We start from the raw sequence: 22225 nt of genomic DNA on the forward strand, positions 1-22225 counted from the left end.
CATAATGGCAGTCCATCTCAATATGTTTTGTCCGCTCATGAAACGTGTGATTCTTAGCAATATAGATTGCACTCTTATTATCACAACACAGCTTTGTGGGTTCTTGAATTGGAATTCCCATGTCTTGCAGCAACTGATGAATCCAGACAATCTCCATAGTTGTAGAAGTCATGACTCGATATTCTGCTTCGGTGGACGATAGAGACACCTGTTGTTTCTTGCATCTCCATGAGATCAGGGATTCACCTAAAAAAATGCAAAAGCCTGTAGTGGAGTGACGATTATTTGGGTCACCTCCCCAATCAGAGTCAGTATATGCAATTAAATTTAACTCAGAAGATGAGGAAAGAAAAACTCCCTTGTTTAAAGTTCCCTTTATGTATCTAACAACTTGAAGAACGGCACTCATATGAACGGATGTAGGAGCATGCTGAAATTGGCTTGCAGTATGCACGGCATGAGAGATGTTCGGCCTTGTGATGCTAAGATACATTAGAGATCCCACAAGTTGCCGATAGGGGTAGGATCCTCCAAAGGTTTCTCATCATCGATCTTCATTTTTTATCCCACAATTTCAGGGGTCTCACAGATTTTATCATCAGTAATACCTGATCTGTCAAGAATCTCACAAGCAAGTTTAGTTTGAGACAAAAAATAGCCTCTATGAGAGTAGGCTACCTCGATACCAAGAAAGTAAGTCAGATACCCCAAGTCTGACATTTCAAACCTTTCTTTTAAAGTGGTTTTAATGTTTTTGATGCCCTTTATGTCACTACCTGTTATCAACATATCATCAACATACAACAGTAAAATCACAATTCCTGCATCAGACTTTTTGACGAACAGAGCAGTGTCAGTGTAGCATGAGGTAAAACCATTTTGAACCATCACATCATTAAATCGATCATACCAAGCCTTAGGGGCTTGTTTTAAACCATAAAGCGCTTTTTGCAAACAAAGGACTTTCCCCTTTGGTATGTTCATACCAGGAGGAGCATCCATGTAGACTTCTTCATTAAGGTCCCTATTTAGAAAGGCATTTTTAACATCTATTTGGTAAATATTTCATTTTTTAATAGATGCAATGGTGATCAAACACCTTACAGTAATCATTCGTGCAACAGGAGCAAAGGTTTCTTCGTAATCGATGTCGTATTCTTGACTATATCCTTTTGCGACAAGACGGGCTTTATATCTTTCGAGAGTGCCATCACTCTTTGTTTTGACTTTAAAAACCCATCTACATCCTATTGTTTTTTTTCCTTCTGGAAGACATTGAAAAACCCACGTTTTGGCTTTGTTGAGGGCTCTAAGTTCGTTGTCCATGGCATCCCTCCACTCTATCATTTCTTTAGCTTCTTTAAAATTTCTAGGTTCTTGATATGAGTGAATGGCACTAAGACATGCCCTATGCTTTGAAGAAAAAGACTCATAGGATATAAATCTAGAAGGATTTTTCCTAAATCTTTCAGTTCTTCGAGAGTGGTTGGAAGATTCACTAAGATCACTATATTTCTCTATTGCACTTCTAAAAGTGCTTTTATCTCTATGTGTATAGATAATTGGTTCATTTATCATTTCTTCTTCATCATGAATAGTTTGAGGAATACTTTCACTTATATCCTCATTCTCATTTAATTCATCATCGCTAAAAAAATCTTCATTTCTAGATAATAGTTCAAACAAAAAAGAGTAATCGGCATCATATTCATGAGTTTTGTGTTCTTCAAAACCACTTATGTTTTCTAAAAAGGTTACATTTCTTGAAACATATAGTTTATCATTTTTAATATCATAACACCTAAAACCTTTTTGGGTTTTCGAATATCCCAAAAACGCACAAGGAATAGCTTTGGGAGATAATTTATCATTCTTATCGGTGAGAACAAAACATTTACAACCAAAAATTCTTAACCTATTGTAATCGAGTTCTTTCTTATACAAGATTTCATATGGAGATATTTGATTCAAGTTTTTGGATGGAAGTCGGTTGATGAGATAAACCGATGCAAGAGCCGCTTCGGCTCAAAATCTTTTTGGATTTTTTTTAGAAATTAGCAAAGTTTTTGTAGTTTCAATTATGTGTCTATGTTTTCGTTCGGCCAACCCATTTTGTTGAGGAGTTTTGGGACAAGACCTTTGATGAGCAATCCCATTATTTTCAATATAACTTTTGAAATCATTTGAGAGATATTCTCCCCCGTAATCGGTTCTAAGAATTTGTAATTTACTATTGAATTGATTTTGTATTAACATGTGAAAAACCTTAAAAGTAGAGAAAACCTCATGTTTATGTTTGAGGAAGTATATCCAACTATACCTTGAGAAATCATCCACATAAATAACATAATACGAAAAACCTCCCTTAGACACAACGGGTGCCGGTTCCCAAACATCCAAATGCATAATTTTGAAAGGCTTAGTTGAAAACATAGTTCTTTATCCAAAAGGTAAGCTTCTCATTTTACCAAGAATACAATCATTACAATTGAAATTGTCTTTATATAAAGTTTTAGCAAAATGTAAATAAGAAAGCTTGACAATATTTGGATGCCCAAGGCGTTTATGCCAAACATTTATATCTTTATGTTGGGCAACATTACAAAAAGAGGTTTTTGGAATTTGAAGAAATTCCATGAGATAAAGATCTCCCTTCCTAGAGCCTTCCCCAATCAACTTCCCGGACCGGCAATCCTGTATCCAACATTTATTTGATGAGAATTTGATATCACACCCATGATTCGATAGTTGAGAGACGGAAAGCAAATTTAAATTTAGTTTTGGTATAAATCTAACTTTAGGAATAGAAAAACCTTGTTTTTCAAAATCACCAATTCCTTTTATTTCAAGAGAAGCCCCATCCGCGGTGGAGACAAAAAAGGGTGACAAATTTTTTGAGTATTTAGAAAGTGCAAAAACATTTGGAGTCATATGAAAGGATGCACCCGAGTCTAAGAGCCAAAGAGTCTTACCGGGAGGAGAGAAGGTGGTCATGGCGGCTCCGAAAACGGATCCCTTGAAGAGTGGTTGAAGAGCTTCCATGATTTGATTGAGAGACAAAGTAGCATGGTTGGAAGTTGATTGACCTTCCTCCTTGGTTGATTGGAAAGTAGTAGACATAGTCACCATCTTCTTCCATTTAGGGCATACCGGTTTAATGTGACCCGGTTCTTTGCAAAAATGGCATATGATCTTACTATAATCTCTTCTTCCATAATGCCCACCATTTTCTCTTCCTCCTTGATTTTTGTTAAAATGAGGGGGTTTATAGGTTTTAACATTATTCCCCAGTCTTGAGACAGCATAAGCACCCTCATCCTCATCTTTAGAGGGAACGGCCAACACACTTAGATTGGTTTTATTCATTCCCAATCTAGTTTCTTCTCCACTTAATTTGGTAAGCACATCTTCCAATGGAGGGGAAGAGAAAGAAGATAAGAGAGAGGATCTAGTTTGTTCAAACTCGGGTCTAAGCCCATTTAAAAGTTAAAGAAATGATCATCTTCTAATTGTTTGGCCCTCAATTCAATAGCCTCACCACTCCATTTATGTTCTTGGAGGGCAAGCTCATCCCAAATAGTGGATAACTCGGCGAAATACTCTCTAACGGACATTTCTCCTTGTTAAAGGGTTAAAGCCTTCTTTTGGAGATAGTATTTATGGGACAAATCTCTTGAAATATACATTCTTTCAAGATATTCCCATACTTGATATGCCTTTTTGAACTTTAGAATGTTGGCATTAATTTTGGTCTCAACCGAAGAGAAGAACCATGAGAGTATTTTGTAATTTTTCATTTCTCACTCTTCATGCTTCTTATTGTAATCTTCAAAAGCCTTTTCTCTTTCTTCTCCCTCAAGAACCTTGATCTCCCCTCTCTCAAGGATAGAAATTTTAGGTTCGGGTTCGGGAATAGTTCCTTGAACATATCCCCAAAGACCCTTTCCTTTTATATGGGCCTCCATATTCCCGGCCCATACATGATAATTCGTTCCATTTAATTTGAAGCCAAGAGAGAAGTGTGAATCCTTTTCGCCCATTAGAGAGGATACAAAGAGAAATAAATGCGTACCACAATGCGAAATAAGTCCCTTCTTGATGTAGGAAGCTTCTAAAATATAGAATGAAGAACCGAGTCTTCACTCCAACCACCACAACTTAATGGCACGCTTTACGAAGTACTCCAACGAAGAGAGAGAAAAAGCACAATCTTCTTTTCCTTTAAGCCTAGCTCTGATACCATGTGAAAATATCTCAAAAAAGAGATAAAGTGTGCAATAAGTACAACACCACCAATGTGCACAAATGCACAAAAACACTTAGAACAAATGTACACGAAGGTACAATAAAGAAACTCAAATGCACAAAGGCATACAAAATATAAAGAATTTTATTGAGAAGAATGGAGAACAAAAGCTCCAAGAAGTAAGTTTTACAAAGGGGGAACTCCCCTATTTATAAGAGGAAAAGGAGCCTTGGAGGGGCTCCACTAGCTGTTGGAGCCCCTCCAACGGTTAGAATTCTAACCGTTGGAGAGGCTCAACAGCTAGTGTTGAGCCCCCTCCATGTTGACTTTGATTCAACAAAAAATAAAGACATAAAAACGAAAAGAAAAAAGAAGAAAAGTAAAAATACAAAAAATGTTACAACATATTCATAATTATGAATATGCGCAAAAGGAAGGGAAATGACTAAAATACCCTTGCGGGTTTTACAAGAAAAAAAGGAAACATATATATATATAAGGATAGATACATATACATATATACATTATGTATATGTATCTCTCGTTATATATATGTAAATATTTACATAAGAGAGATACATTTTAACATGAGTAACATCAAGATACCCTTCTTCTTATTCCATTACTTTGAAGAAAATTAATAAAGTCACTTGAAGAGAATTCACCTCCCCCATCACATTGGAAGCAAAGAATATTTTCAGAAAATTGATTCTTGAGAATCTTGACAAAGGAGTGAAAATTTTGAAACAACTTGAAGGTCTCAGACTTGTGTTTCATAAAGAAAATCCAAGTATAACGAGAATAACTGTCAACAAATATAAGATAATATCTAGTTCCAGACACAGAGGCAACTGGGGCTGGCCCCCAAACATCAGAACATATAATCTCAAAAGGTCTTGAAGCTCTTTTATTGATAGAATGAAAAAGCAAAACATGACTCTTGCACAAGAAACAACTAGAACATTTGTTGTCATTGACATTCATTCCTAAACTAGACTTGAGAATGAGATTATTTGAAACAAGCTTCTGAATGAAACTACTACTGCAGTGACCTAAACGACCATACCAAAGATTTGGCTTATTGAACTCAGAGACACTAAAAACACATGAAGGAATTTCTGAAGATGACGATGAGGAGAGCTTCAAGTTGGAATCAACAGGATGAACACAAGTAGCAGGATCTTCTTGAAAAACATATATATTGCCTTGTCGTTTCCCTTTAGCGAACGTCTCCCTCGTGCAGAGATCCTTGACAAGGACAGAAGAGGGAGTAAATTCAACTGAAGCATTGATATCATCGACAAGCATGGAAATGGAGACAATGTTTTTCTTGATGTTAGGAGCATAAAGAACCTTTGAAAGACTAAGAGAGGACATTGACATAGGTATGACAGAATTACCAATATGAGAGATAGAGTGGTGGGATCCATCCCCGGTGTCTATACTATTTTTACCAATGTAAGGAACAAGGCTTAAGAGCTTACCAGCATCACCAGTAATATGAGTCGCTGCTCTAGAGTACATATACTAAGTACCCTGCTCATTCTGTTTCAGATTTAATCCTGCTAAGGCTGACAATAGCAACTCTTTTACTTCTCCACTGACCTTTGAGCTATCAGTTCCTCTTTTTGCTTCAGTCTGTGTTGATTTTCCTTTATTCAAGGGATTAAACCAACAGTTAGCTTTGATGTGACCCTTTTTATTACACAGAAAACAAGTAGGAATTGGCCTCTGTTGCTGTGAGTTGAGAGCTATGTTGGGTGTAGGTAATATTCCACGACCTCATTGTCCTCCTCTTCCCTTAACATCATAACTTCCTCGTCCTCGCCCATAAGCTACCCCTGTGGCAAGAACATCTTTCATGCCTGTATGCATGTATGGTTCTTCAGAGAACCCTTTTAAGGTCATCTCATATTAGAGTAATTTTGCACGCAGGTCTTCAAATATGGGCAGATCAAGTAAACACAATAAAGAAGTAACAATCATATAATATTCAGACCCCAGTCCACTCAGAGTCTGTTGTACCATATCCTTATCACTCACTGCAAACCCAACAACTGCTAGTTGATCTGTGATGGTCTTTAATCTGTTCAAGTATTCCATGATAGTCATGGACTCTTTTCTTAACATCTGAAATTCTCTTTTAAGAAACATAATCCTGGCCTGAGAAACTTGTGAATATGTCTGAACTAATCTATCCCAAAGTTGCATGGCCGTACAGTCATCTGGAATTGCCACAAGCACCTCTTGTGACAACATAGAAGTAATATAAGCCACCAGCGCCTGGTCTCTTTTCATCCAAGTTACGAATTCTGAATTTCTAACATATACTGTGGTAGATGCTCATTTACTGTCCTCTTCTTCACCTGATATAAACTCTGGAGGAATTGGAACAGATCCATCTAAAAGGAATGATCTACCCCTTCCAAGTCAAGAAATTGGAATTGTTTAATTTTTCAGACACGAGTTGATTAAGAAAGCTTGATGAAAGACCAGAGGAAGAAGAAAATGAATCCATGTTTCACAATAAGAATAATATGTCCAGCACACAGCCCGATAATAACTAAAGAATGAGGATACCGAAAGGCAACTGTCAACTTCAAAAGAATTCCTGCAATCCACTTCTTTTTTTCTTTTCTTTTTTATAGCAGTTATGCAGGTGAACTTGCTGTTTCCTTCCTTTCTCCTTTTTTTTTTGCAGAGAGAATATCAAGCTATGTGAAGATTTGAAAGAAAGAGTCAAGAAGACAGCTGATTGCGCAAGTGAGGCTAGATCTGATTCTGATCAGATCTAAGGAAATCTGATCAAGAAAGGAAACTGATTACGTGATCAGGCCTAATTCTGATCAACAAGAGAATATAGAACAAGGTTGAGAGGACGGCATGAAGTGTATTAATAACAGAGAAATGTGATCAGATCTGATTCTAATCAGATCTGATTCTAATCAGATCTAATCAAGAAGATATTGTAGAAGAAATAATTAGGGTTTAAGAGTCAAGACGGAATTGGCTGGAGTCGATTTCTATTCAGAGAAACGTGATCCGATCTGATTCTGATCAGGTCTAATCAAGAAAACGATGCAGAAAGTTTTGGAGTTAAGAGGGAGACCGAAAAGAGAACTCGGGTTCTCGTGCTCAGATCTGAGTATTCAGAAAAACGTGATCAGATCTGGTCGATAAGATAACGCAAAAGGTTTTGGGATTAAGAGAGAGACAGAAAAGAGAGCCCGGGTTCTTGTGCTCAGATCTGATTTTGATCAGGTCTGATGAAGATTAAGAATCAAAAAAATAAAATGTTGGAATTCGATTTTCTGACTTGGAAGAAGAAGAATCTTTCTAGACATACCTTTTTTTTTTTTGAAGCAGTCCCGAATCCAGCTCTAGCATGGCTTTGATACCATGTTAGATTTCATAAAAACAGAGTTTATCCTGCGTGAAGGGTGAAGAACAAAGAGAGAGAGAAGGAGCTGCAGAGAAAACCTGATTCCTCAATACAGGAATCGGCTGCTACTAATGTTGTCATTATATATGTTACTAATACAAATTTAGGGTACTAAAATTCCCTTTTACAAAGAGAAGAAAATACATGTGTGTCATTAATGAAATAATACATGATCACGGGTCTGGACCCGGATCCATGATCCAAACACGTCTTTTCACATACCATAGTCACAGATATAGGTGATATTTTGAAAATACAGCAATAGTGTAGCCGTAAATTCATAAAGCGGTATTAAAGTCAAAATCTCATGATATGATCGCCATATTATCATGATAATGTCACGATATTATCGGTTACTTTTACTTTTTTTTTACTTCTTTTCGATATCTTAAATATTTTTTCCTTATATTTACTTATCTCTTTTATTATATGTGTTTATTGTCCAAAGTTCCAAACATGTTACTTACTTATTTATGCTATTTTTATATTTTTATATTTTTATATTTTTATATTTTTATATTTTTATATTTTTATATTTTTTAATTTTTAAGCATCAAGATTTTCCGATATTTTCTTGAGATTTATCAACTAAACCTATATTATCGTGAGATTGTATTGCTGAGATATAGCCAATGCCAATATTTGTGACTTTGTTACATACCAATACTTTTATGTTTTTTCCTAGGCAACATAAACAGCACTTCAAAGTTCAAATGATTAAAGTACTCATCAAACCATGAGTGCCATAAGCAAAATAGTACTTGAAAACTAAATGGCAGCATACCTTTAAGTGGTCTAGTTTTTCAACAACACCACGATAAGTCCCAGGAAATTTAGTCTTACTTGAGTCATGCCTTGTGAACCCACGGACGTGCATTTCATATATAATAAGGTCTCTCTGGGGATATTGCAGTGGTAGGTCACCCTCCCAGTCAAACTACATGGAAAACAATATGATGAAAAAGAACGAACAGATTAAAATGCTTTCATGCACATACAAAAACCAAAAGTCAAATTTAAGCAATTACTGTATCATAAAAGTACAATTCTTGTGTATGTAACAGGGTACCACAGTCAAAATATAACAGGAGCACAAGTTTTAAAACATAAGAAAAGCACCACCAAAGAGATGAAAAATTAACACATGAGAAATAAGCCACTACTATACCACAAAAGTGAGCACAGTTATGCCCAGTATAGTATTAAAAATATGATCGCCGAGTCAGACACCCTAATTACAGAACTAATAAACTAGATACATTATCATGTCCAAAGTACAAAATTTTCCTCAAGCACAATCTCAAAACAAATTGAACTCCTACCTTCAGGAAAAAAAATACAGAAACTACTCTTTATGTGCCAGTGCTTTAACAAAAACCAGAACAGGTAAAATAATTTAATATAGAGTTTCTTTAAGAAGAAAACATATGTAATCATGCACCTTACAACCCTATGAAGAGCCCTTTCACATCAAATACCTTTCTGAAGAAAGACTTCAAGTCCTCAGTAACCAGTGTTAGTCATGCTACATGTATTAATTCAAGTTCTTTTTCTCTTTTTCTCCTTTTTATTTCAATGAACCTTCCACACCATTAACTAGAAAACTTATGACAATATAAGGGTATATAGGTAGACAAACATGACAATTGCAGCATTTCCATTTACAGAAGCGATTTTATTAATATACAAAGAGTATGTGGAGACAACTGTGACAAGGAACGATCAAAGCGATCAAGTTTGAAAGAAGCAAGATATTCTTCAAAGAACAAGGGCCTAGCCAAAACCAAATTTAGATTCCATCCATGAATGATAAATTACTTCTAATGACGAGTGACAACCTCAATTTCCTTAACCCAATGCTTCATTAAGTATGCATCTTTTATGCATTTAGTAGTGGCATTTTGACACCAAAATTGAGAAGGAATATATCAAGGTTCTCAGTGAATCAAAGGTAGTGTTATGTTGAAAATAACACCTTGTCATTCTCTAGAAGGTAGACCGGACCTACATTATAACCAAAATCTATTAGCAACGATCATCGCATTACATTCACATGTTTTTGCTCTGAAAAAATACCCAGTAAAACTAAATCAGCTAATGAATGTATGCATATGTTGAAAATAACATTTTTGCATTCTCTAGAAGGTATACTGGACCCACATTATAACCAAAATTTATTAGCAACGATCATCACATTATGTTCATATGTTTTTGCTCTGAAAAAATACTCAGTAAAACTAAAAGATCCCATTTTCATTCTGTTAAAAATTTAAAAGATACCAGAAAGAGTTTCTTTAAGCAAACCTGAAGTGTATAAAATTTTTAACATGGATAAGCATAAATTATTTATCAAGGACAAATTCACTACACAGTTTAACATGGATAGGCATCTTTCATGCACTCAATGGTGACATTTTGACATCAAGATTGAGAAGGAATATATCAAGGTACTCAGTCAATCCAATGTATATGTTTATGTCGAAAATAACATTTTTGCATTCTCTAGAAGGTATACTGGACCTACATTATAGCCAAACATCTATTAGCAACAATCAGCATATTACATGCATTTGTTGTTGTTGCTCTGGAAAGATACTAAGTAAAACTAAAAGAGCCCATTTTAATTATGTTAAAAATTAAAAAAGATACTAGAAAGAGTTTCTTTAAGTCAACCTGAAGTATATAAAAATTAACATGGATAGGCATATATCATTTATTAAGGATGAATTATTTATAAGATAATTACTCCCCAAAAGAAAATCAGCAAAGACTCTGTCTGATTTGGGTAGCTTGCACTCTTAATGAAATTAAACTCAGAAAAGAGTATGGCACTGGTGTATCACTATGATCCAAAACACATATCTCATCAACAACAACAACAACTACGCCTTCATCCCAAAACAATTGGGGTCGGCGATATGAACCAAAAAAGAAAATCATTCTGGGTCTTCCACATGTTTAGTTATACACTGCCGGTCCCAAGCCCGGATAAAGGAGGAGGGTTGCGGTAGGCCAGTGACAGCCAGCATAAAAACTTAGTCATACCCTATGAATATGAACCAAAACACATATCTCATCATTGTGTTTTAATCCAAGCAGAAAAATCAAGCATATTTCTGACAATAACACATAACAATAGGCTTCATGTGTTTAAAAAAATGAGCATAACACATCTCCTGAACAAAATAAGGTGTTTTAAACTAATGATATTTTGTGTTCCCTTGCGACTTACAGCGTACAGTTGCGCTTAGAGTCTGTTTTGCTTTTGTTGAGTCTGATGTAAGCTGCCCGGTTCAGGTGAATCAATACCCCGAAGGGGCAGCCCGTATACTTGAGCTGTAATAGCCTGCGGGCAAAATTGTGAATGAAGTAAATGCGTTGAGCTTTCTTTTGTTCACCCTCGTTGTGATGGCTTCTTGTGATTGCAACTTCTCTCCCTCTATTCTCTCTTGCTCTCTTGCACTCTGATTATAAGCTTCCGCGACCGGCAAGCGAGCTGACGAGTAGGCTTGCGGCGGTGAGGAAGGACGGTCGCGTCGCGCTGGCCCATTGAAGGAAATAGGCCCGTGACAAGTGGTACCAGAGCCCGTTCTCGTGCTGGGGAAGGGACTCCGGAGTCGGTGTCGACAGACACGCCGACAGGCTGCGATTTGTGAGCAAGACATCGTGACGCCTTATCAACACTTGCGCAACACCAAAGGCAAGGCAATTGCTGAAGCTGAGGAGATGGGTTCACCTCGAGGCCAAGAAGAGTTGGTTGCAACTGTTAACAAGCTGGTGAAAGATGTGACTTCGCATGATGAAGCGATTTCACGCGCATGTGAATCATTCAATAGATTGAATGATGTGGTGGCGAGCCTGCAAGAGCAGGTGAACTTACTAATGGGGCAGGTCACTTCATTGACGACTACAGTGACCGATCTTGAGTTGAAGAACTGTACGTTGCAGCGGACGGTGACCCTAAATGGCGGAAATGGTGAGAGACCATCAAGGATTGATGTACCTAGACTCGCAAAATTCAATGGTTCTCGCGACAGCAAGGCCATTGAGAACTTCTTGTTCCAAGTAGAAGACTACTTGGATATTCAGAATGTGACCCTCGAAGATCTGAGGATCAAGGATGTAGCGGGCTTACTTGATGGGGATGTTATCGCTTGGTGGAGGCGGAAGCGCAATGACATGAAGAGGGGTCAATGTGTGATAGACACCTTTGATGACTTCAAAGTAGAGTTGCACAACTACTTCATGCCAAGAAATGCGCAGAGACAGGCTTACCGGATGGTTCGTGAGCTCAAACACACTGGTTCGTTGCAAGACTATGTCAAAACGTTCCAGAAGTTTATGTTGGAGATACCTAACATGCCAGAAGACGACATGCTCAACTGGTTCATTGTGGGACTTCAACCATGGGCACAGTCTGAAGTGGAAAGGAGCAACCCTCGTATTTTGGAAGATGCATATGTGGCGGCAGAGCGCTTAGTTGACACTCAGCGCAAGCCTTTCACCCCATCAACCAAAGTTGGGAAGAAGCCTGACCACGGAGGCAAGAAGGATGAGCAGCGCAATGATAAAGGTGAGGCGTCGACACGCCATCAATCCGAAAAGAAACAGAACTTCACAAAGCATAACAACAGCAACAAGGGTGCGGTTGTGACATGTTGGTTCTGCAGCGATAGACATATCGCTAGGCAGTGCCCAAAGCGCCTTGTAAAGGACGACGGGCAAACCAATGCTGCACGAGAAGAATGCAGTGACACTGAGACCATGCAACCAAGGATGGGGGCCATGCGATCGATTAACGCAGCTAGAAGTTGCGCAGCTAAGAACATGCAGGTCAGTAAGGAACTTATGTACGTAGAAGTCATTATGAATGGAAAGTCTACTTCAGCAATGGTAGACTCGGGGGCCACACACAACTTTGTCTCGCGGGAAGAGGCACAGCGGTTGGGCTTGAAAACTGGGCCAAAGCAGAGGACTATCAAAACAGTAAACTCTAAGGTCAAGCCCATCCTTGGGGAAGCAAGAGATGTGGCTACTCAAGTAGGGAGTTGGGTCGGCAAAGTCAACTTCTCTGTGGTGCCCCTGGACGATTTCAAGGTGATTCTGGGTATGGAGTTTCTGCGAAGCCAGAATGTTATGATGCTGCCAAAGTTTAACACGTTGACGTTCATGGGGTCAAACCTGTCACACACTGTGTAGTGCCTTACACAGAAAGGCAAGTCTTCCATGTTATCGGCAATGCAACTGAAGAAGGGTGTCAAGCATGGGGAACAGACATTCTTAGTTACAGTGCGTGCGGATGAAAGGAAGGTAGAAGCAGCAGTGCCGCCGACCCTAGCCCCACTATTGGAGGAGTTTCGGGGGGTGATGCCCCCGGAATTGCCAAAGCGTCTTCCGCCAAGACGCGAGGTCGACCACAAGATTGAGTTGACCCCGGGAGCGAAGCCTCCTGCAATGGTTCCATACCGTATGGGGCCAACCGAGCTGAAGGAGTTGCGCAGGCAGCTAGACGAGATGTTGGACGCAGGCATTGTTCGTCCATCAAAAGCCCCATTTGGTGCCCCGGTCCTTTTCCAGATGAAACATGATGGCTCTAAACGGTTATGTGTGGATTACCGTGCCTTGAACAAGGTCACGGTGAAGAACAAGTACCCATTGCCATTGATTGCGGACTTGTTCGATCAGCTAGGCAGTGCCCGTATCTTTTCCAAGCTAGATCTGCGATCGGGTTACTGGCAGGTGAGGATTGCCGAAGGTGATGAGCCGAAAACAACTTGCGTCACCCGCCATGGTGCTTACGAATTTCTAGTAATGCCATTCGGGTTGACAAATGCTCCAACCACGTTCACGACTTTAATGAACCAGATCTTCTACCCTTACTTAGACAAGTTTGTGGTAGTCTACCTGGATGATATCGTGATCTACAACAGCAACATGGAGGAACATGTCGAGCACTTGCGAACACTGTTTCAGGTGCTGAAGGAGAATGACCTCTGTGTCAAACGAGAGAAGTGTCTCTTTGGGCAGGAGGAGATCAGCTTCCTTGGCCACGTTGTGGGGCGTGGTGTGCTGCGTATGGATGGGCAGAAGATAAGGGTCATCCAGAAATGGATTCCGCCAAGCAAAGTGACAGAATTGCGGCCATTCCTCGGCTTGGCAAACTATTATCGGCGTTTCATCGAAGGTTATTCCCTCATTGTTGCGCCCCTTATAGATTTGTTAAAGAAGAATCGGGTATGGCTCTGGACAGGAGCGTGCCAAGATGCCTTCGATGGCTTGAAGAAAGCCTTAGTGAGGGAGTCAGTGCTGCGACTGCCTGATCATTCGAGGCCCTTTGAAGTCCACACTGATGCCTCAGACTTTGTCATTGGCGGAGTTATTATGCAAGATGGTCATCTGATCGCATATGAGAGTCGCAAGCTGAAGGATGCAGAGAGGCGCTACACAGTGCACGAACGTGAGATGACCGCCATTGTGTATTGCTTCAGGACCTGGCAGCACTACCTTTTGGGTGTCGAGTTCGTCGTCAAGACGGACAATGTGGCCACGAGCTATTTTCAGACACAAAAGAAGTTGACGCCTAAACAAGCTCGATGGCAGATGTTTTTGGCTGAGTTCAACTTTGCCTTGGAGTACAAGGTTGGAAAGACCAATATTGTGGCGGATGCTCTGAGCCGTAAGGCTGAACTGGCAGCTGCGCGCGCGGAGTCTTCTGAAGTGCATTTGGAGGGTGCATTGTTGAGCCGCATCCGCGAGGGTACGCAACAGGATCCGGTCGCACAACACCTTGTTTCTCTGGCGCTGGCAGGAAAGACTCGGCGATTTTGGCTATAGGATGGTCTCCTCGTAACAAAAGGGGGACGCATCTTTGTACCATGCTGGGGAAGTCTTCACCGAGAGCTACTCAAGGAGTGCCATGATACACTATGGGCCGGCCATCCTGGTCAGGAGCGGACCTTAGCACTCCTTGAGCGCGGCTACTATTGGCCGCAGATGAGAGACGACGTTGAGGGGTATGTGCGAACATGCCTCATCTGCCAGCAAGATAAGGGGACAAACCAGAAGGCTGCCGGTCTCCTTGAGCCTCTACCACTTCCAGAACGTCCTTGGGATAGCATCTCCATGGACTTTATTGTTAGTCTGCCGAAGGTAGAGGGCCTCAGTTCTATTTTGGTTATGGTGGATCGTTTCTCAAAGTATGTCACCTTCATCCCAGCTTCCAAGGAGTGCCCTGCAGAGAAGACTGCAGAGTTGTTCGTAAAGCATGTGGTGAAGCACTGGGGCATACCAAAGAGCATTGTGAGTGATCGCGATGCTCGCTTCACGGGCAAGTTCTGGCGTGAAGTATTTCGGCTACTTGGCTCTGAGTTGCTGTTTTCAACAAGCTTCCATCTGCAGACAGATGGGCAGACAGAGCGTATCAACGGGATATTGGAGCAGTACCTTAGGCACTTTGTTAGTGCCAATCAGAAAAATTGGGTGAAGCTCCTTGATGTGGCACAGTTTTGTTATAATCTGCAGAAGAGCGAGTCTTCAGGCCACAGTCCGTTCAAGATAGCCACGGAGCAGCAGCCACTGACCCCGCACACTCTTGCCACACAAGAAAAGGGAAGGCCATCATTCGCCTATCAGTTTGTTCGCGACTGGCACGAGCAAAATGAGTTGGCGAAGACATTCTTACACAAAGCGGCAAATAGAATGAAGAAGTGGGCGGATAAACACCGTCGGCCCGCAGGGTTCCAAGTTGGGGACCAAGTGTTGGTGAAGTTATATCCTGGTCGCACAGGCATCTTCCGTGGGCGGCACCGCGGACTACTCAAAAAGTATGAGGGACCCTTCACCATCACAAAGAAGGTGGGCAAGTTGGCATACAAGCTGGAGTTGCCCCCAGACTTCAAGGTGCACCCGGTGTTCCACGTGTGCAACCTCAAGCAGTTTCATCCAGATGATGGAGACCCGGAACGCAGTGTGCCACAACGCGCTCCCATCATGCAGAGGGCCCCGGCAGCACAATGGGCCGAGAAGCACCTCAGTCAGATCCTTCGCCACAAGGTCAACTACTTTGGACAAGCGAAGAAATACTTGGTGCAGTGGGAGGAAACAGCGGAACCAACGTGGGAGCCTGCATTTCGAATGAACAGCCGCTACCCGGTTAAAGTCAGGGCTTACCACGAAACAAATGGCGCCGAGGACAGCGCATGAGTTGAAGGGGGGAGCATGTTCCCTTGCGACTTACAGTGTACAATTGCGCTTAGAGTCTGTTTTGCTTTTGTTGAGTCTGATGTAAGTTGCCCGGTTCAGGTGAATCAATACCCCGAAGGGGCAGCCCGTATACTGGAACTGTAATAGCCTGTGGGCAAAATTGTGAATGAAGTAAATGCGTTGAGCTTTCTTTTGTTCACCCTCGTTGTGATTGCAACTTATCTCCCTCTATTCTCTCTTTCACTCTGATTACAAGTTTCCGCGACCGGCAAGCGAGCTGACGAGTAGGCTTGCGGCGGTGAGGAAGGACCGTCGTGCCGCGCTGGCCCATTGAAGGAAATAAGCCCGTGACATTTTGAGTCTTCAAATAAAATGGCACCATTTATATTAAAATGATTTTCTTGCAATAAAAACAGGTCTTTTAACTGAGTTTATCTTCGTTTGTGGAGCATTTGTGCCAATGTCAAGGAAAGAAAGAGCATTCCAACTTCTAGCATAAAAAAGGGATACCTCCAGTTCTCCATTTTCTATTAATAGTGCTAGATTGTAATTTATATATGCCTTACAGAAGGTTACTAATACCTCATCCTCTGAAGAAAACACTGTACCAGCCATCTGAGGCCAACAATTGCCATCAGGCCCCAGAACACCATATTCCCCTCTGCTCACAACAGCCTGATCACATAAAACAAATGTAAAAAACAGAGGCTAATTAATATACATAAAAAGCATCCTACAACATTCTATTTTTGCTACTTAGAACCAGAATCCGCATAAAGATTGAAACAAGCAAGAGCAAAATGAGAAGCTTTATCTTCAGGATCGACTACAAAAACAGTTGTGAATATCATCACCGACACAAATATTAATTGGAGTAACCTTTGCATAGGGGTCCAACAATATGCAAGAAGAATCATAGTAGTGCCCCTCTTCAGGACAGAATTTCCCATCAACCCTATATCCATAGAGCATATCTTTGAAATTTCCTGATACAAATACATGCCATACATCACCAGTCTTGTTGACCACTGGATCAAGGATGATCTGCTCAGTTGTTTTGTTCTGCAAAGTTATGTCAGCAAATTCTTAAAACACCAAGAAATAAACCAACAAAAAAAATTACATGGAAAAGTCACAGACCATTAGAGAAAATATTGAGGCTTTTGTGAGGGGCTAGATGATCATTGATGCAGTATACATATGCTTTAAAATAAAAAAACTAGCCTAAAAGTCAGCATGTACCTCCTTCAAGTCGGACATACTGATCAAGCACAGTCTGACAGAAGTGGCACTGCCAGAAACAATTGCAAAATTTACACCTCCATTTGTAGCAGTGGCACCAAACGGAAACGGACTTCCAGCAAGCACTTCAAAAGCTTTCAATTTCGGTCGCTCAATTTCTATGGTTGTGGAATCCCCACCTCCCTCCCCTTCTGTTCCTCCGCCATCAGATGCACTTGCTACAGAAACTTTTGCATTCCCAGAAATCTCCCTTGCTGCCCTAGGGGGTAACGGTTTCCTCCTTTGTTTTCCATTGATCACCCACTGACGAGCAATGGTAGGCTTGAAAAAAGGGCTTCTCCATCTTTCTTCCGAAACATTGCAAAACGAGAAATTGACCATGCATGACAATTTTTGCGCTAACTCCATGCTATAGTAACTCATAAATTATGATTCTCCATGAGCACCTTAGTGGAGAAAAAAGGGTTAAAAAGAGTCAAAGGTGATGGTAACACTCAGATACAAGACCAAAGCTCAAAAAATCAGCTGGCAGCTATCCAAATCAAGCATTCTATAAAGTTTCAGAGCCCCCGTCTCAAGATGACTTTCAATTCAACCTTAAGATTCATCCAAATCCTACCACGTTTCATATTCTAATAAACTTGAAACGAGTCATATAACTAGCAGACGTTATAATCATAAAGCAACAATGACAGGGTAGAAAACCCCAAAATAAAATGAACCACACACCAACATAATCAGAACATCTAAGAGAAGCACAAAAACCAAAAACCCAAATAGCTTCACCACAGAAGCAGAATAAAAATTTCAAGAAAAAAAATGAAGCAGAAGACTAAAGAACAACTCAATAACTTGGAGAAAAGGTTCTGTTCCATAATATCAAATATACACATCAACTTACAAGAGTGTGTGTTGGAGTGTGTGTGTGTGTGTGAGCCATGATTTCTCACTATAGAGCGCTCTAAAACCTATGCCGTACGGGAACTAACCTGCAGTTACAGATAATTTAACAACTTGGGAATTGGTACGGTTAGTGGAACTCGAGATAAATGGCAAGCAAGTAATTCTCGTTGATAGTGCTAAAGAGACACACGAATCCTAAAAATGTGTTTGTGCATGTGTACGTATGTGTGTGTGTAAATCAAGCAGAAAAAAACAATCACAGAACTCAAGTTCACGATGTCACAGTAAAACTACAGAAAATTCAACAACAATACAACTGCAAATATCCTGGAAAGAAAAAAAGAAAGAAAAACCGTAGAACTCAAGTTCACGAGGTCACAGTAACTCAAGCTATAGAAAACTCACCAACACCAAACATGAAACAATTCATCCGACAAAACTCGAAATAAGTCTCATCAACTGAAAAGGACGACCAAAAGACTCGAAAATCCACGGAAAACTCCTTCATTTACGACACATTTTCCGCATTACGAGACAAAAAGCAACAAAATCCCACTGAATTCAAACTCACTCCCGAGATGGCCCGATCGTCCAAGAACACACCTCAATTGTAACGGAAAGATCAGAGGAATCGATCGCCAGATAACCGATCCCGATCCACGACGAACGAATCAGAGAGACCAGAGAGTCTGTCGTAAGGGTTCCAGGAAGAAGATGCAGAGTTGGAATCAATGAGAATTCAAGGAGAAAAGGAGGGGAGATTGACGTAAAGTTAGGGCTTAGTCTCCACCTCGAAGAAGAAGGGGTTCAGGCTCTATCTGAAATTCCCGCTTCACAAGTGGACGATTTGAACCCCCTTAGCTCGCGTTCTGTCGTATTCATAGGGATTTGTCTTTTTTGTTTTGTTTTTTCTAGTCTTGAGAAGATTGGGAAAGGCCGTCTATATTTACAATAAGCTCCAAGCTTTTTAATTATTACATTCAACCGCATCCCTCCACCAAATTATGCTATCGGCAATAGTTACGGGAGCAGATCAGGTGATCTGTTGGCATCCTCACCGTCTACAATATGCACAAAGACCATGAAGTCCTTGTGAGATGAATCATTGGACGGTGAAGATGTGACAGATCACCTGATCGGATCTTAATTGCTACTAACAATGACTCAGATGTCACTTTTAGCACCATTCCGTGTTTTGCCCGATGTCAAAAAATGACCAATTCATTCATTACTCAAATTATTGAGCACATTTTAGTGGTTTTGATTAGGGTGTCACGGACTCGATAAGAGCTAGATGAACCTTACCTGGTAAAATAATATTTTTTATCATTTTTACATGGAAAAATTGCCTCAAAACTTGGGTCAGGTATAAAATTTCACAAACTATACTCAGATCCATGTATTAATAGAACCTTCAGGTTTGGACCCAAATCTTAATAGAGTCTTATTATTTATCACCATACTCCGACCCTTTAGGGTTTGGTCCGGGTAAACCCGACCCTTTGACACCTTTAGTTTCTTTTTCTTTAAAGGCAAAGTGGGGTTAGGCAGACCCCACCAATTATTATTCAAAGTAGTTTTTATTAGCCAAACAATGATCAATTTATAAGACATTTTGAGTGCCTCCGTCTCATGTCCAAGGGATTGATAACTAATGATCTCTAAATTCTCTAATTCTAGAACCGCCCCTCTATCCAACTTTTTTTTGTGATCATCAAGAACTAAGTCACTTAATGGGTTTACCTTTCTGAAATGTAAATCCTAGGCGAGGCACCCGCATACTCGGTGAGAGTTGAACCTGTGATGAAGGGATCAGCACCTTCTTTTCAAACTTGCTGCCACTTGGGTGATCGAAACCAGCGTCTAGTTTTCAAGTCTCTTATCCTCACTCTTTTTCTCTCTTTAAACTAAGCATGTTTAGATCCTCAAAAAACTGGGAATAAAGCTCAAATCAAACAAGAACCAAAATCCAAGCTTTCAATCACCCCTAGGAATGGGGGTAGACCGGGGCGGGGGACAAGGTCTCCACTCTCGCCCCATCTCAAAATCCTGCCCTTCATCTCTGCCTCCATCTTTGCACAAGTTTTGATTTTAACCTTCATCCCCAGTCCAAGCAGGATGAGGCGGGGCGGGGTCTCTTTCCCCTCGGTCCACTAACATCTCTAAAGAAGAATTGAGGATGAGTAGAGGCAAGGCAGGGATCAGGATGAGGGCAGGGGAAAGCATAAGTTCATCCCCACCTCCATCCCTGCACGGGTTTTGATTTTAACCTTCATCCCCGCCTTAATCCTCGTTTCATGTCCTCCATCCTTGGTTCAAATGGGTAGAAGCAGGGAGGGGCTCCATCTCCCCGCTCCAATGCCATCCCTAAATCACCCCATTAGTGATAAGAGAATGAAGCAAGTTTTTTTATAAATAGATTGAAAATTAAACTTGTTGAACGAACAAACTATGTACATATTTAATGATTCCGTAATGATTTTGCTTTGGTTAGCTGAAACGACCACTCCATTCTACACATGGCAGAAATGAGTGTTAAACTAAAGCAGGGTATTTTTTATGCAGCGACGCTGCATGTGAAGGCCACTGACAACCACCCATCTCAACATTTATCGAGATGGAGACTATGATTGGTGGCTGTGTGAGCTATGCATGATGCAGCGCCACTGCATATTATGTGAACGCTAAAGTTTAACCATTTTAAAGTTCAACATGCTGCCACAAGGATATGGCGACCCAATACGACATGGGTCTTACCAATGTCTTAAAAAAAAGCCTAGGAAACGAATCCGATCGAACTGTTTGTGAATCGACAACTTTTTAACATCAGACGACAAGTGTCATTAGAAAATAAATAAAATAAATATTAAATAATTTTTGTAACCCCTTAAAAATATAAAAAAAATGAATTGAAATTATAGGTGAATCGGCCCTTTTTAATGGGCTAAGGGCCGATTTTGATAACACTGGGTTTTACAAAATTAAGACACAAAGGCACACGTGTGTATGTGTACATATAGCTTTAAATAAGAAATATATAATTAATGGTTAATAGTAATTAAAACTTAAGAAGCACCATAATGTAATTTGTATAATATAAGCAGCACAAGAAAAAATGTACATACAAAAATATAGAATCTAGGGTTAGAAAGAACTCACAAAAGAGAGAGAGAGAGAGAGAGAGCAAAGACATGTATTGGGAATCTGAAAGGTAGAGGTCATTACGAGAAGAGAGAAAGAGAGGTGGGTGGGAGACCTTGAATGAGGCCAGTTAAAAAAATTACTTTTAAAAGATATAGATAATAAAAGATAAGCTTTGAGATTAAAAAAAGTTTTGGACATTGTGTTAGGAAAACTGCAAGCAAGAAACAACCAAAGGAAACAATGAACAAGAACGATCAAACAAAACACACGAAGAACACACAGATTTACGTTGAAAAACCTTTCCTTAAATCTGAAAAAGAGTAAAAAACCACGACCGTTGAGAGAGAAATCTTATTGCTCTTTTTCGACTATTACAAAAGAGAAAGAAAAGAGAAAATTTATACAAGGCAAGGGCGACAACCCTAACCCTAAGCCTAACCAAATCGGGTCTGATCCATAAGAAACTGGGTTTCAAACATAAGCCCAAGAAAAAATTCTTCTAGGGGGGGGGGGGGGGGGCGTTGCCCCCCTATAACCCTCCGCCAGGGGCAGCCTTCCCTGGACCCCCGTCTGCTGACCGTGCAGCAGGACCCGCGCGGGAGGGGAACCCCCAGACCCCCTTTCTGAAAGAGCAAAAACTATGAATCAGGCTCCACAACTCATCATGTTGGTCACATTTGATCTCCTTTTGAATGAGTCGAACTTTCTTTTTTAGATATTAAAAGTTGTGGGGTTAGGCACCAGTTTATTAGCAAAATAGAAATATAAACAAATTTACAAAGAGGGTACCTAATCCGGATGCAAATGTGACCAATGCCTCTCATCCCGCACATAGGCTAAGAAGTAGGAATGGCAGTGAACCGGGGCGGCGGACAAGGTCTCCACCCCACCCCCGTTTCAAAATTCTGCCCTCCATTCTTGCCTCCATCCCCGTACAAGTTTTGATTTTAACCTCCATCCCCGCCTCCATTCCCATTTCATGTCCTCCATTCCCGGTCCAAATGGGATGAGGCAGAGCGGAGCTCCGTTTCTCCTCGGTCCATTAT

The 22225-nt window shown here is 40.5% G+C and overlaps 1 protein-coding gene across 2 annotated transcripts in view; it reads right to left on the bottom strand.

The window, feature by feature from the left end:
• The window catches only part of ISA1 (isoamylase 1), a 181846-nt gene extending 162991 nt beyond the window's left edge, over positions 1-18855 (bottom strand). The window contains exons 1-5 of one of the 2 annotated variants that reach the window (XM_089989407.1): positions 18639-18855; positions 17133-17578; positions 16770-16952; positions 16473-16565; positions 8473-8625 (exon numbers count right to left, since the gene is read on the bottom strand). In XM_089989407.1, the coding sequence (XP_089845533.1) occupies positions 8473-8625; positions 16473-16565; positions 16770-16952; positions 17133-17555 (852 nt within the window). In that variant the 5' untranslated portion in view covers positions 17556-17578; positions 18639-18855. Of the gene's footprint in view, positions 1-8472; positions 8626-16472; positions 16566-16769; positions 16953-17132; positions 17579-18440; positions 18564-18638 lie in introns of those variants that run through there. The other variant, XM_089989406.1, reaches the window with a different exon arrangement.
• Positions 18856-22225: the final 3370 nt, after the last annotated feature.

This window comes from Nuphar pumila, chromosome 15 (genome assembly GCF_984573655.1).
Source record: "Nuphar pumila chromosome 15, dmNupPumi1.hap1.1, whole genome shotgun sequence".
NCBI classification, from domain to species: Eukaryota; Viridiplantae; Streptophyta; class Magnoliopsida; order Nymphaeales; family Nymphaeaceae; genus Nuphar; species Nuphar pumila.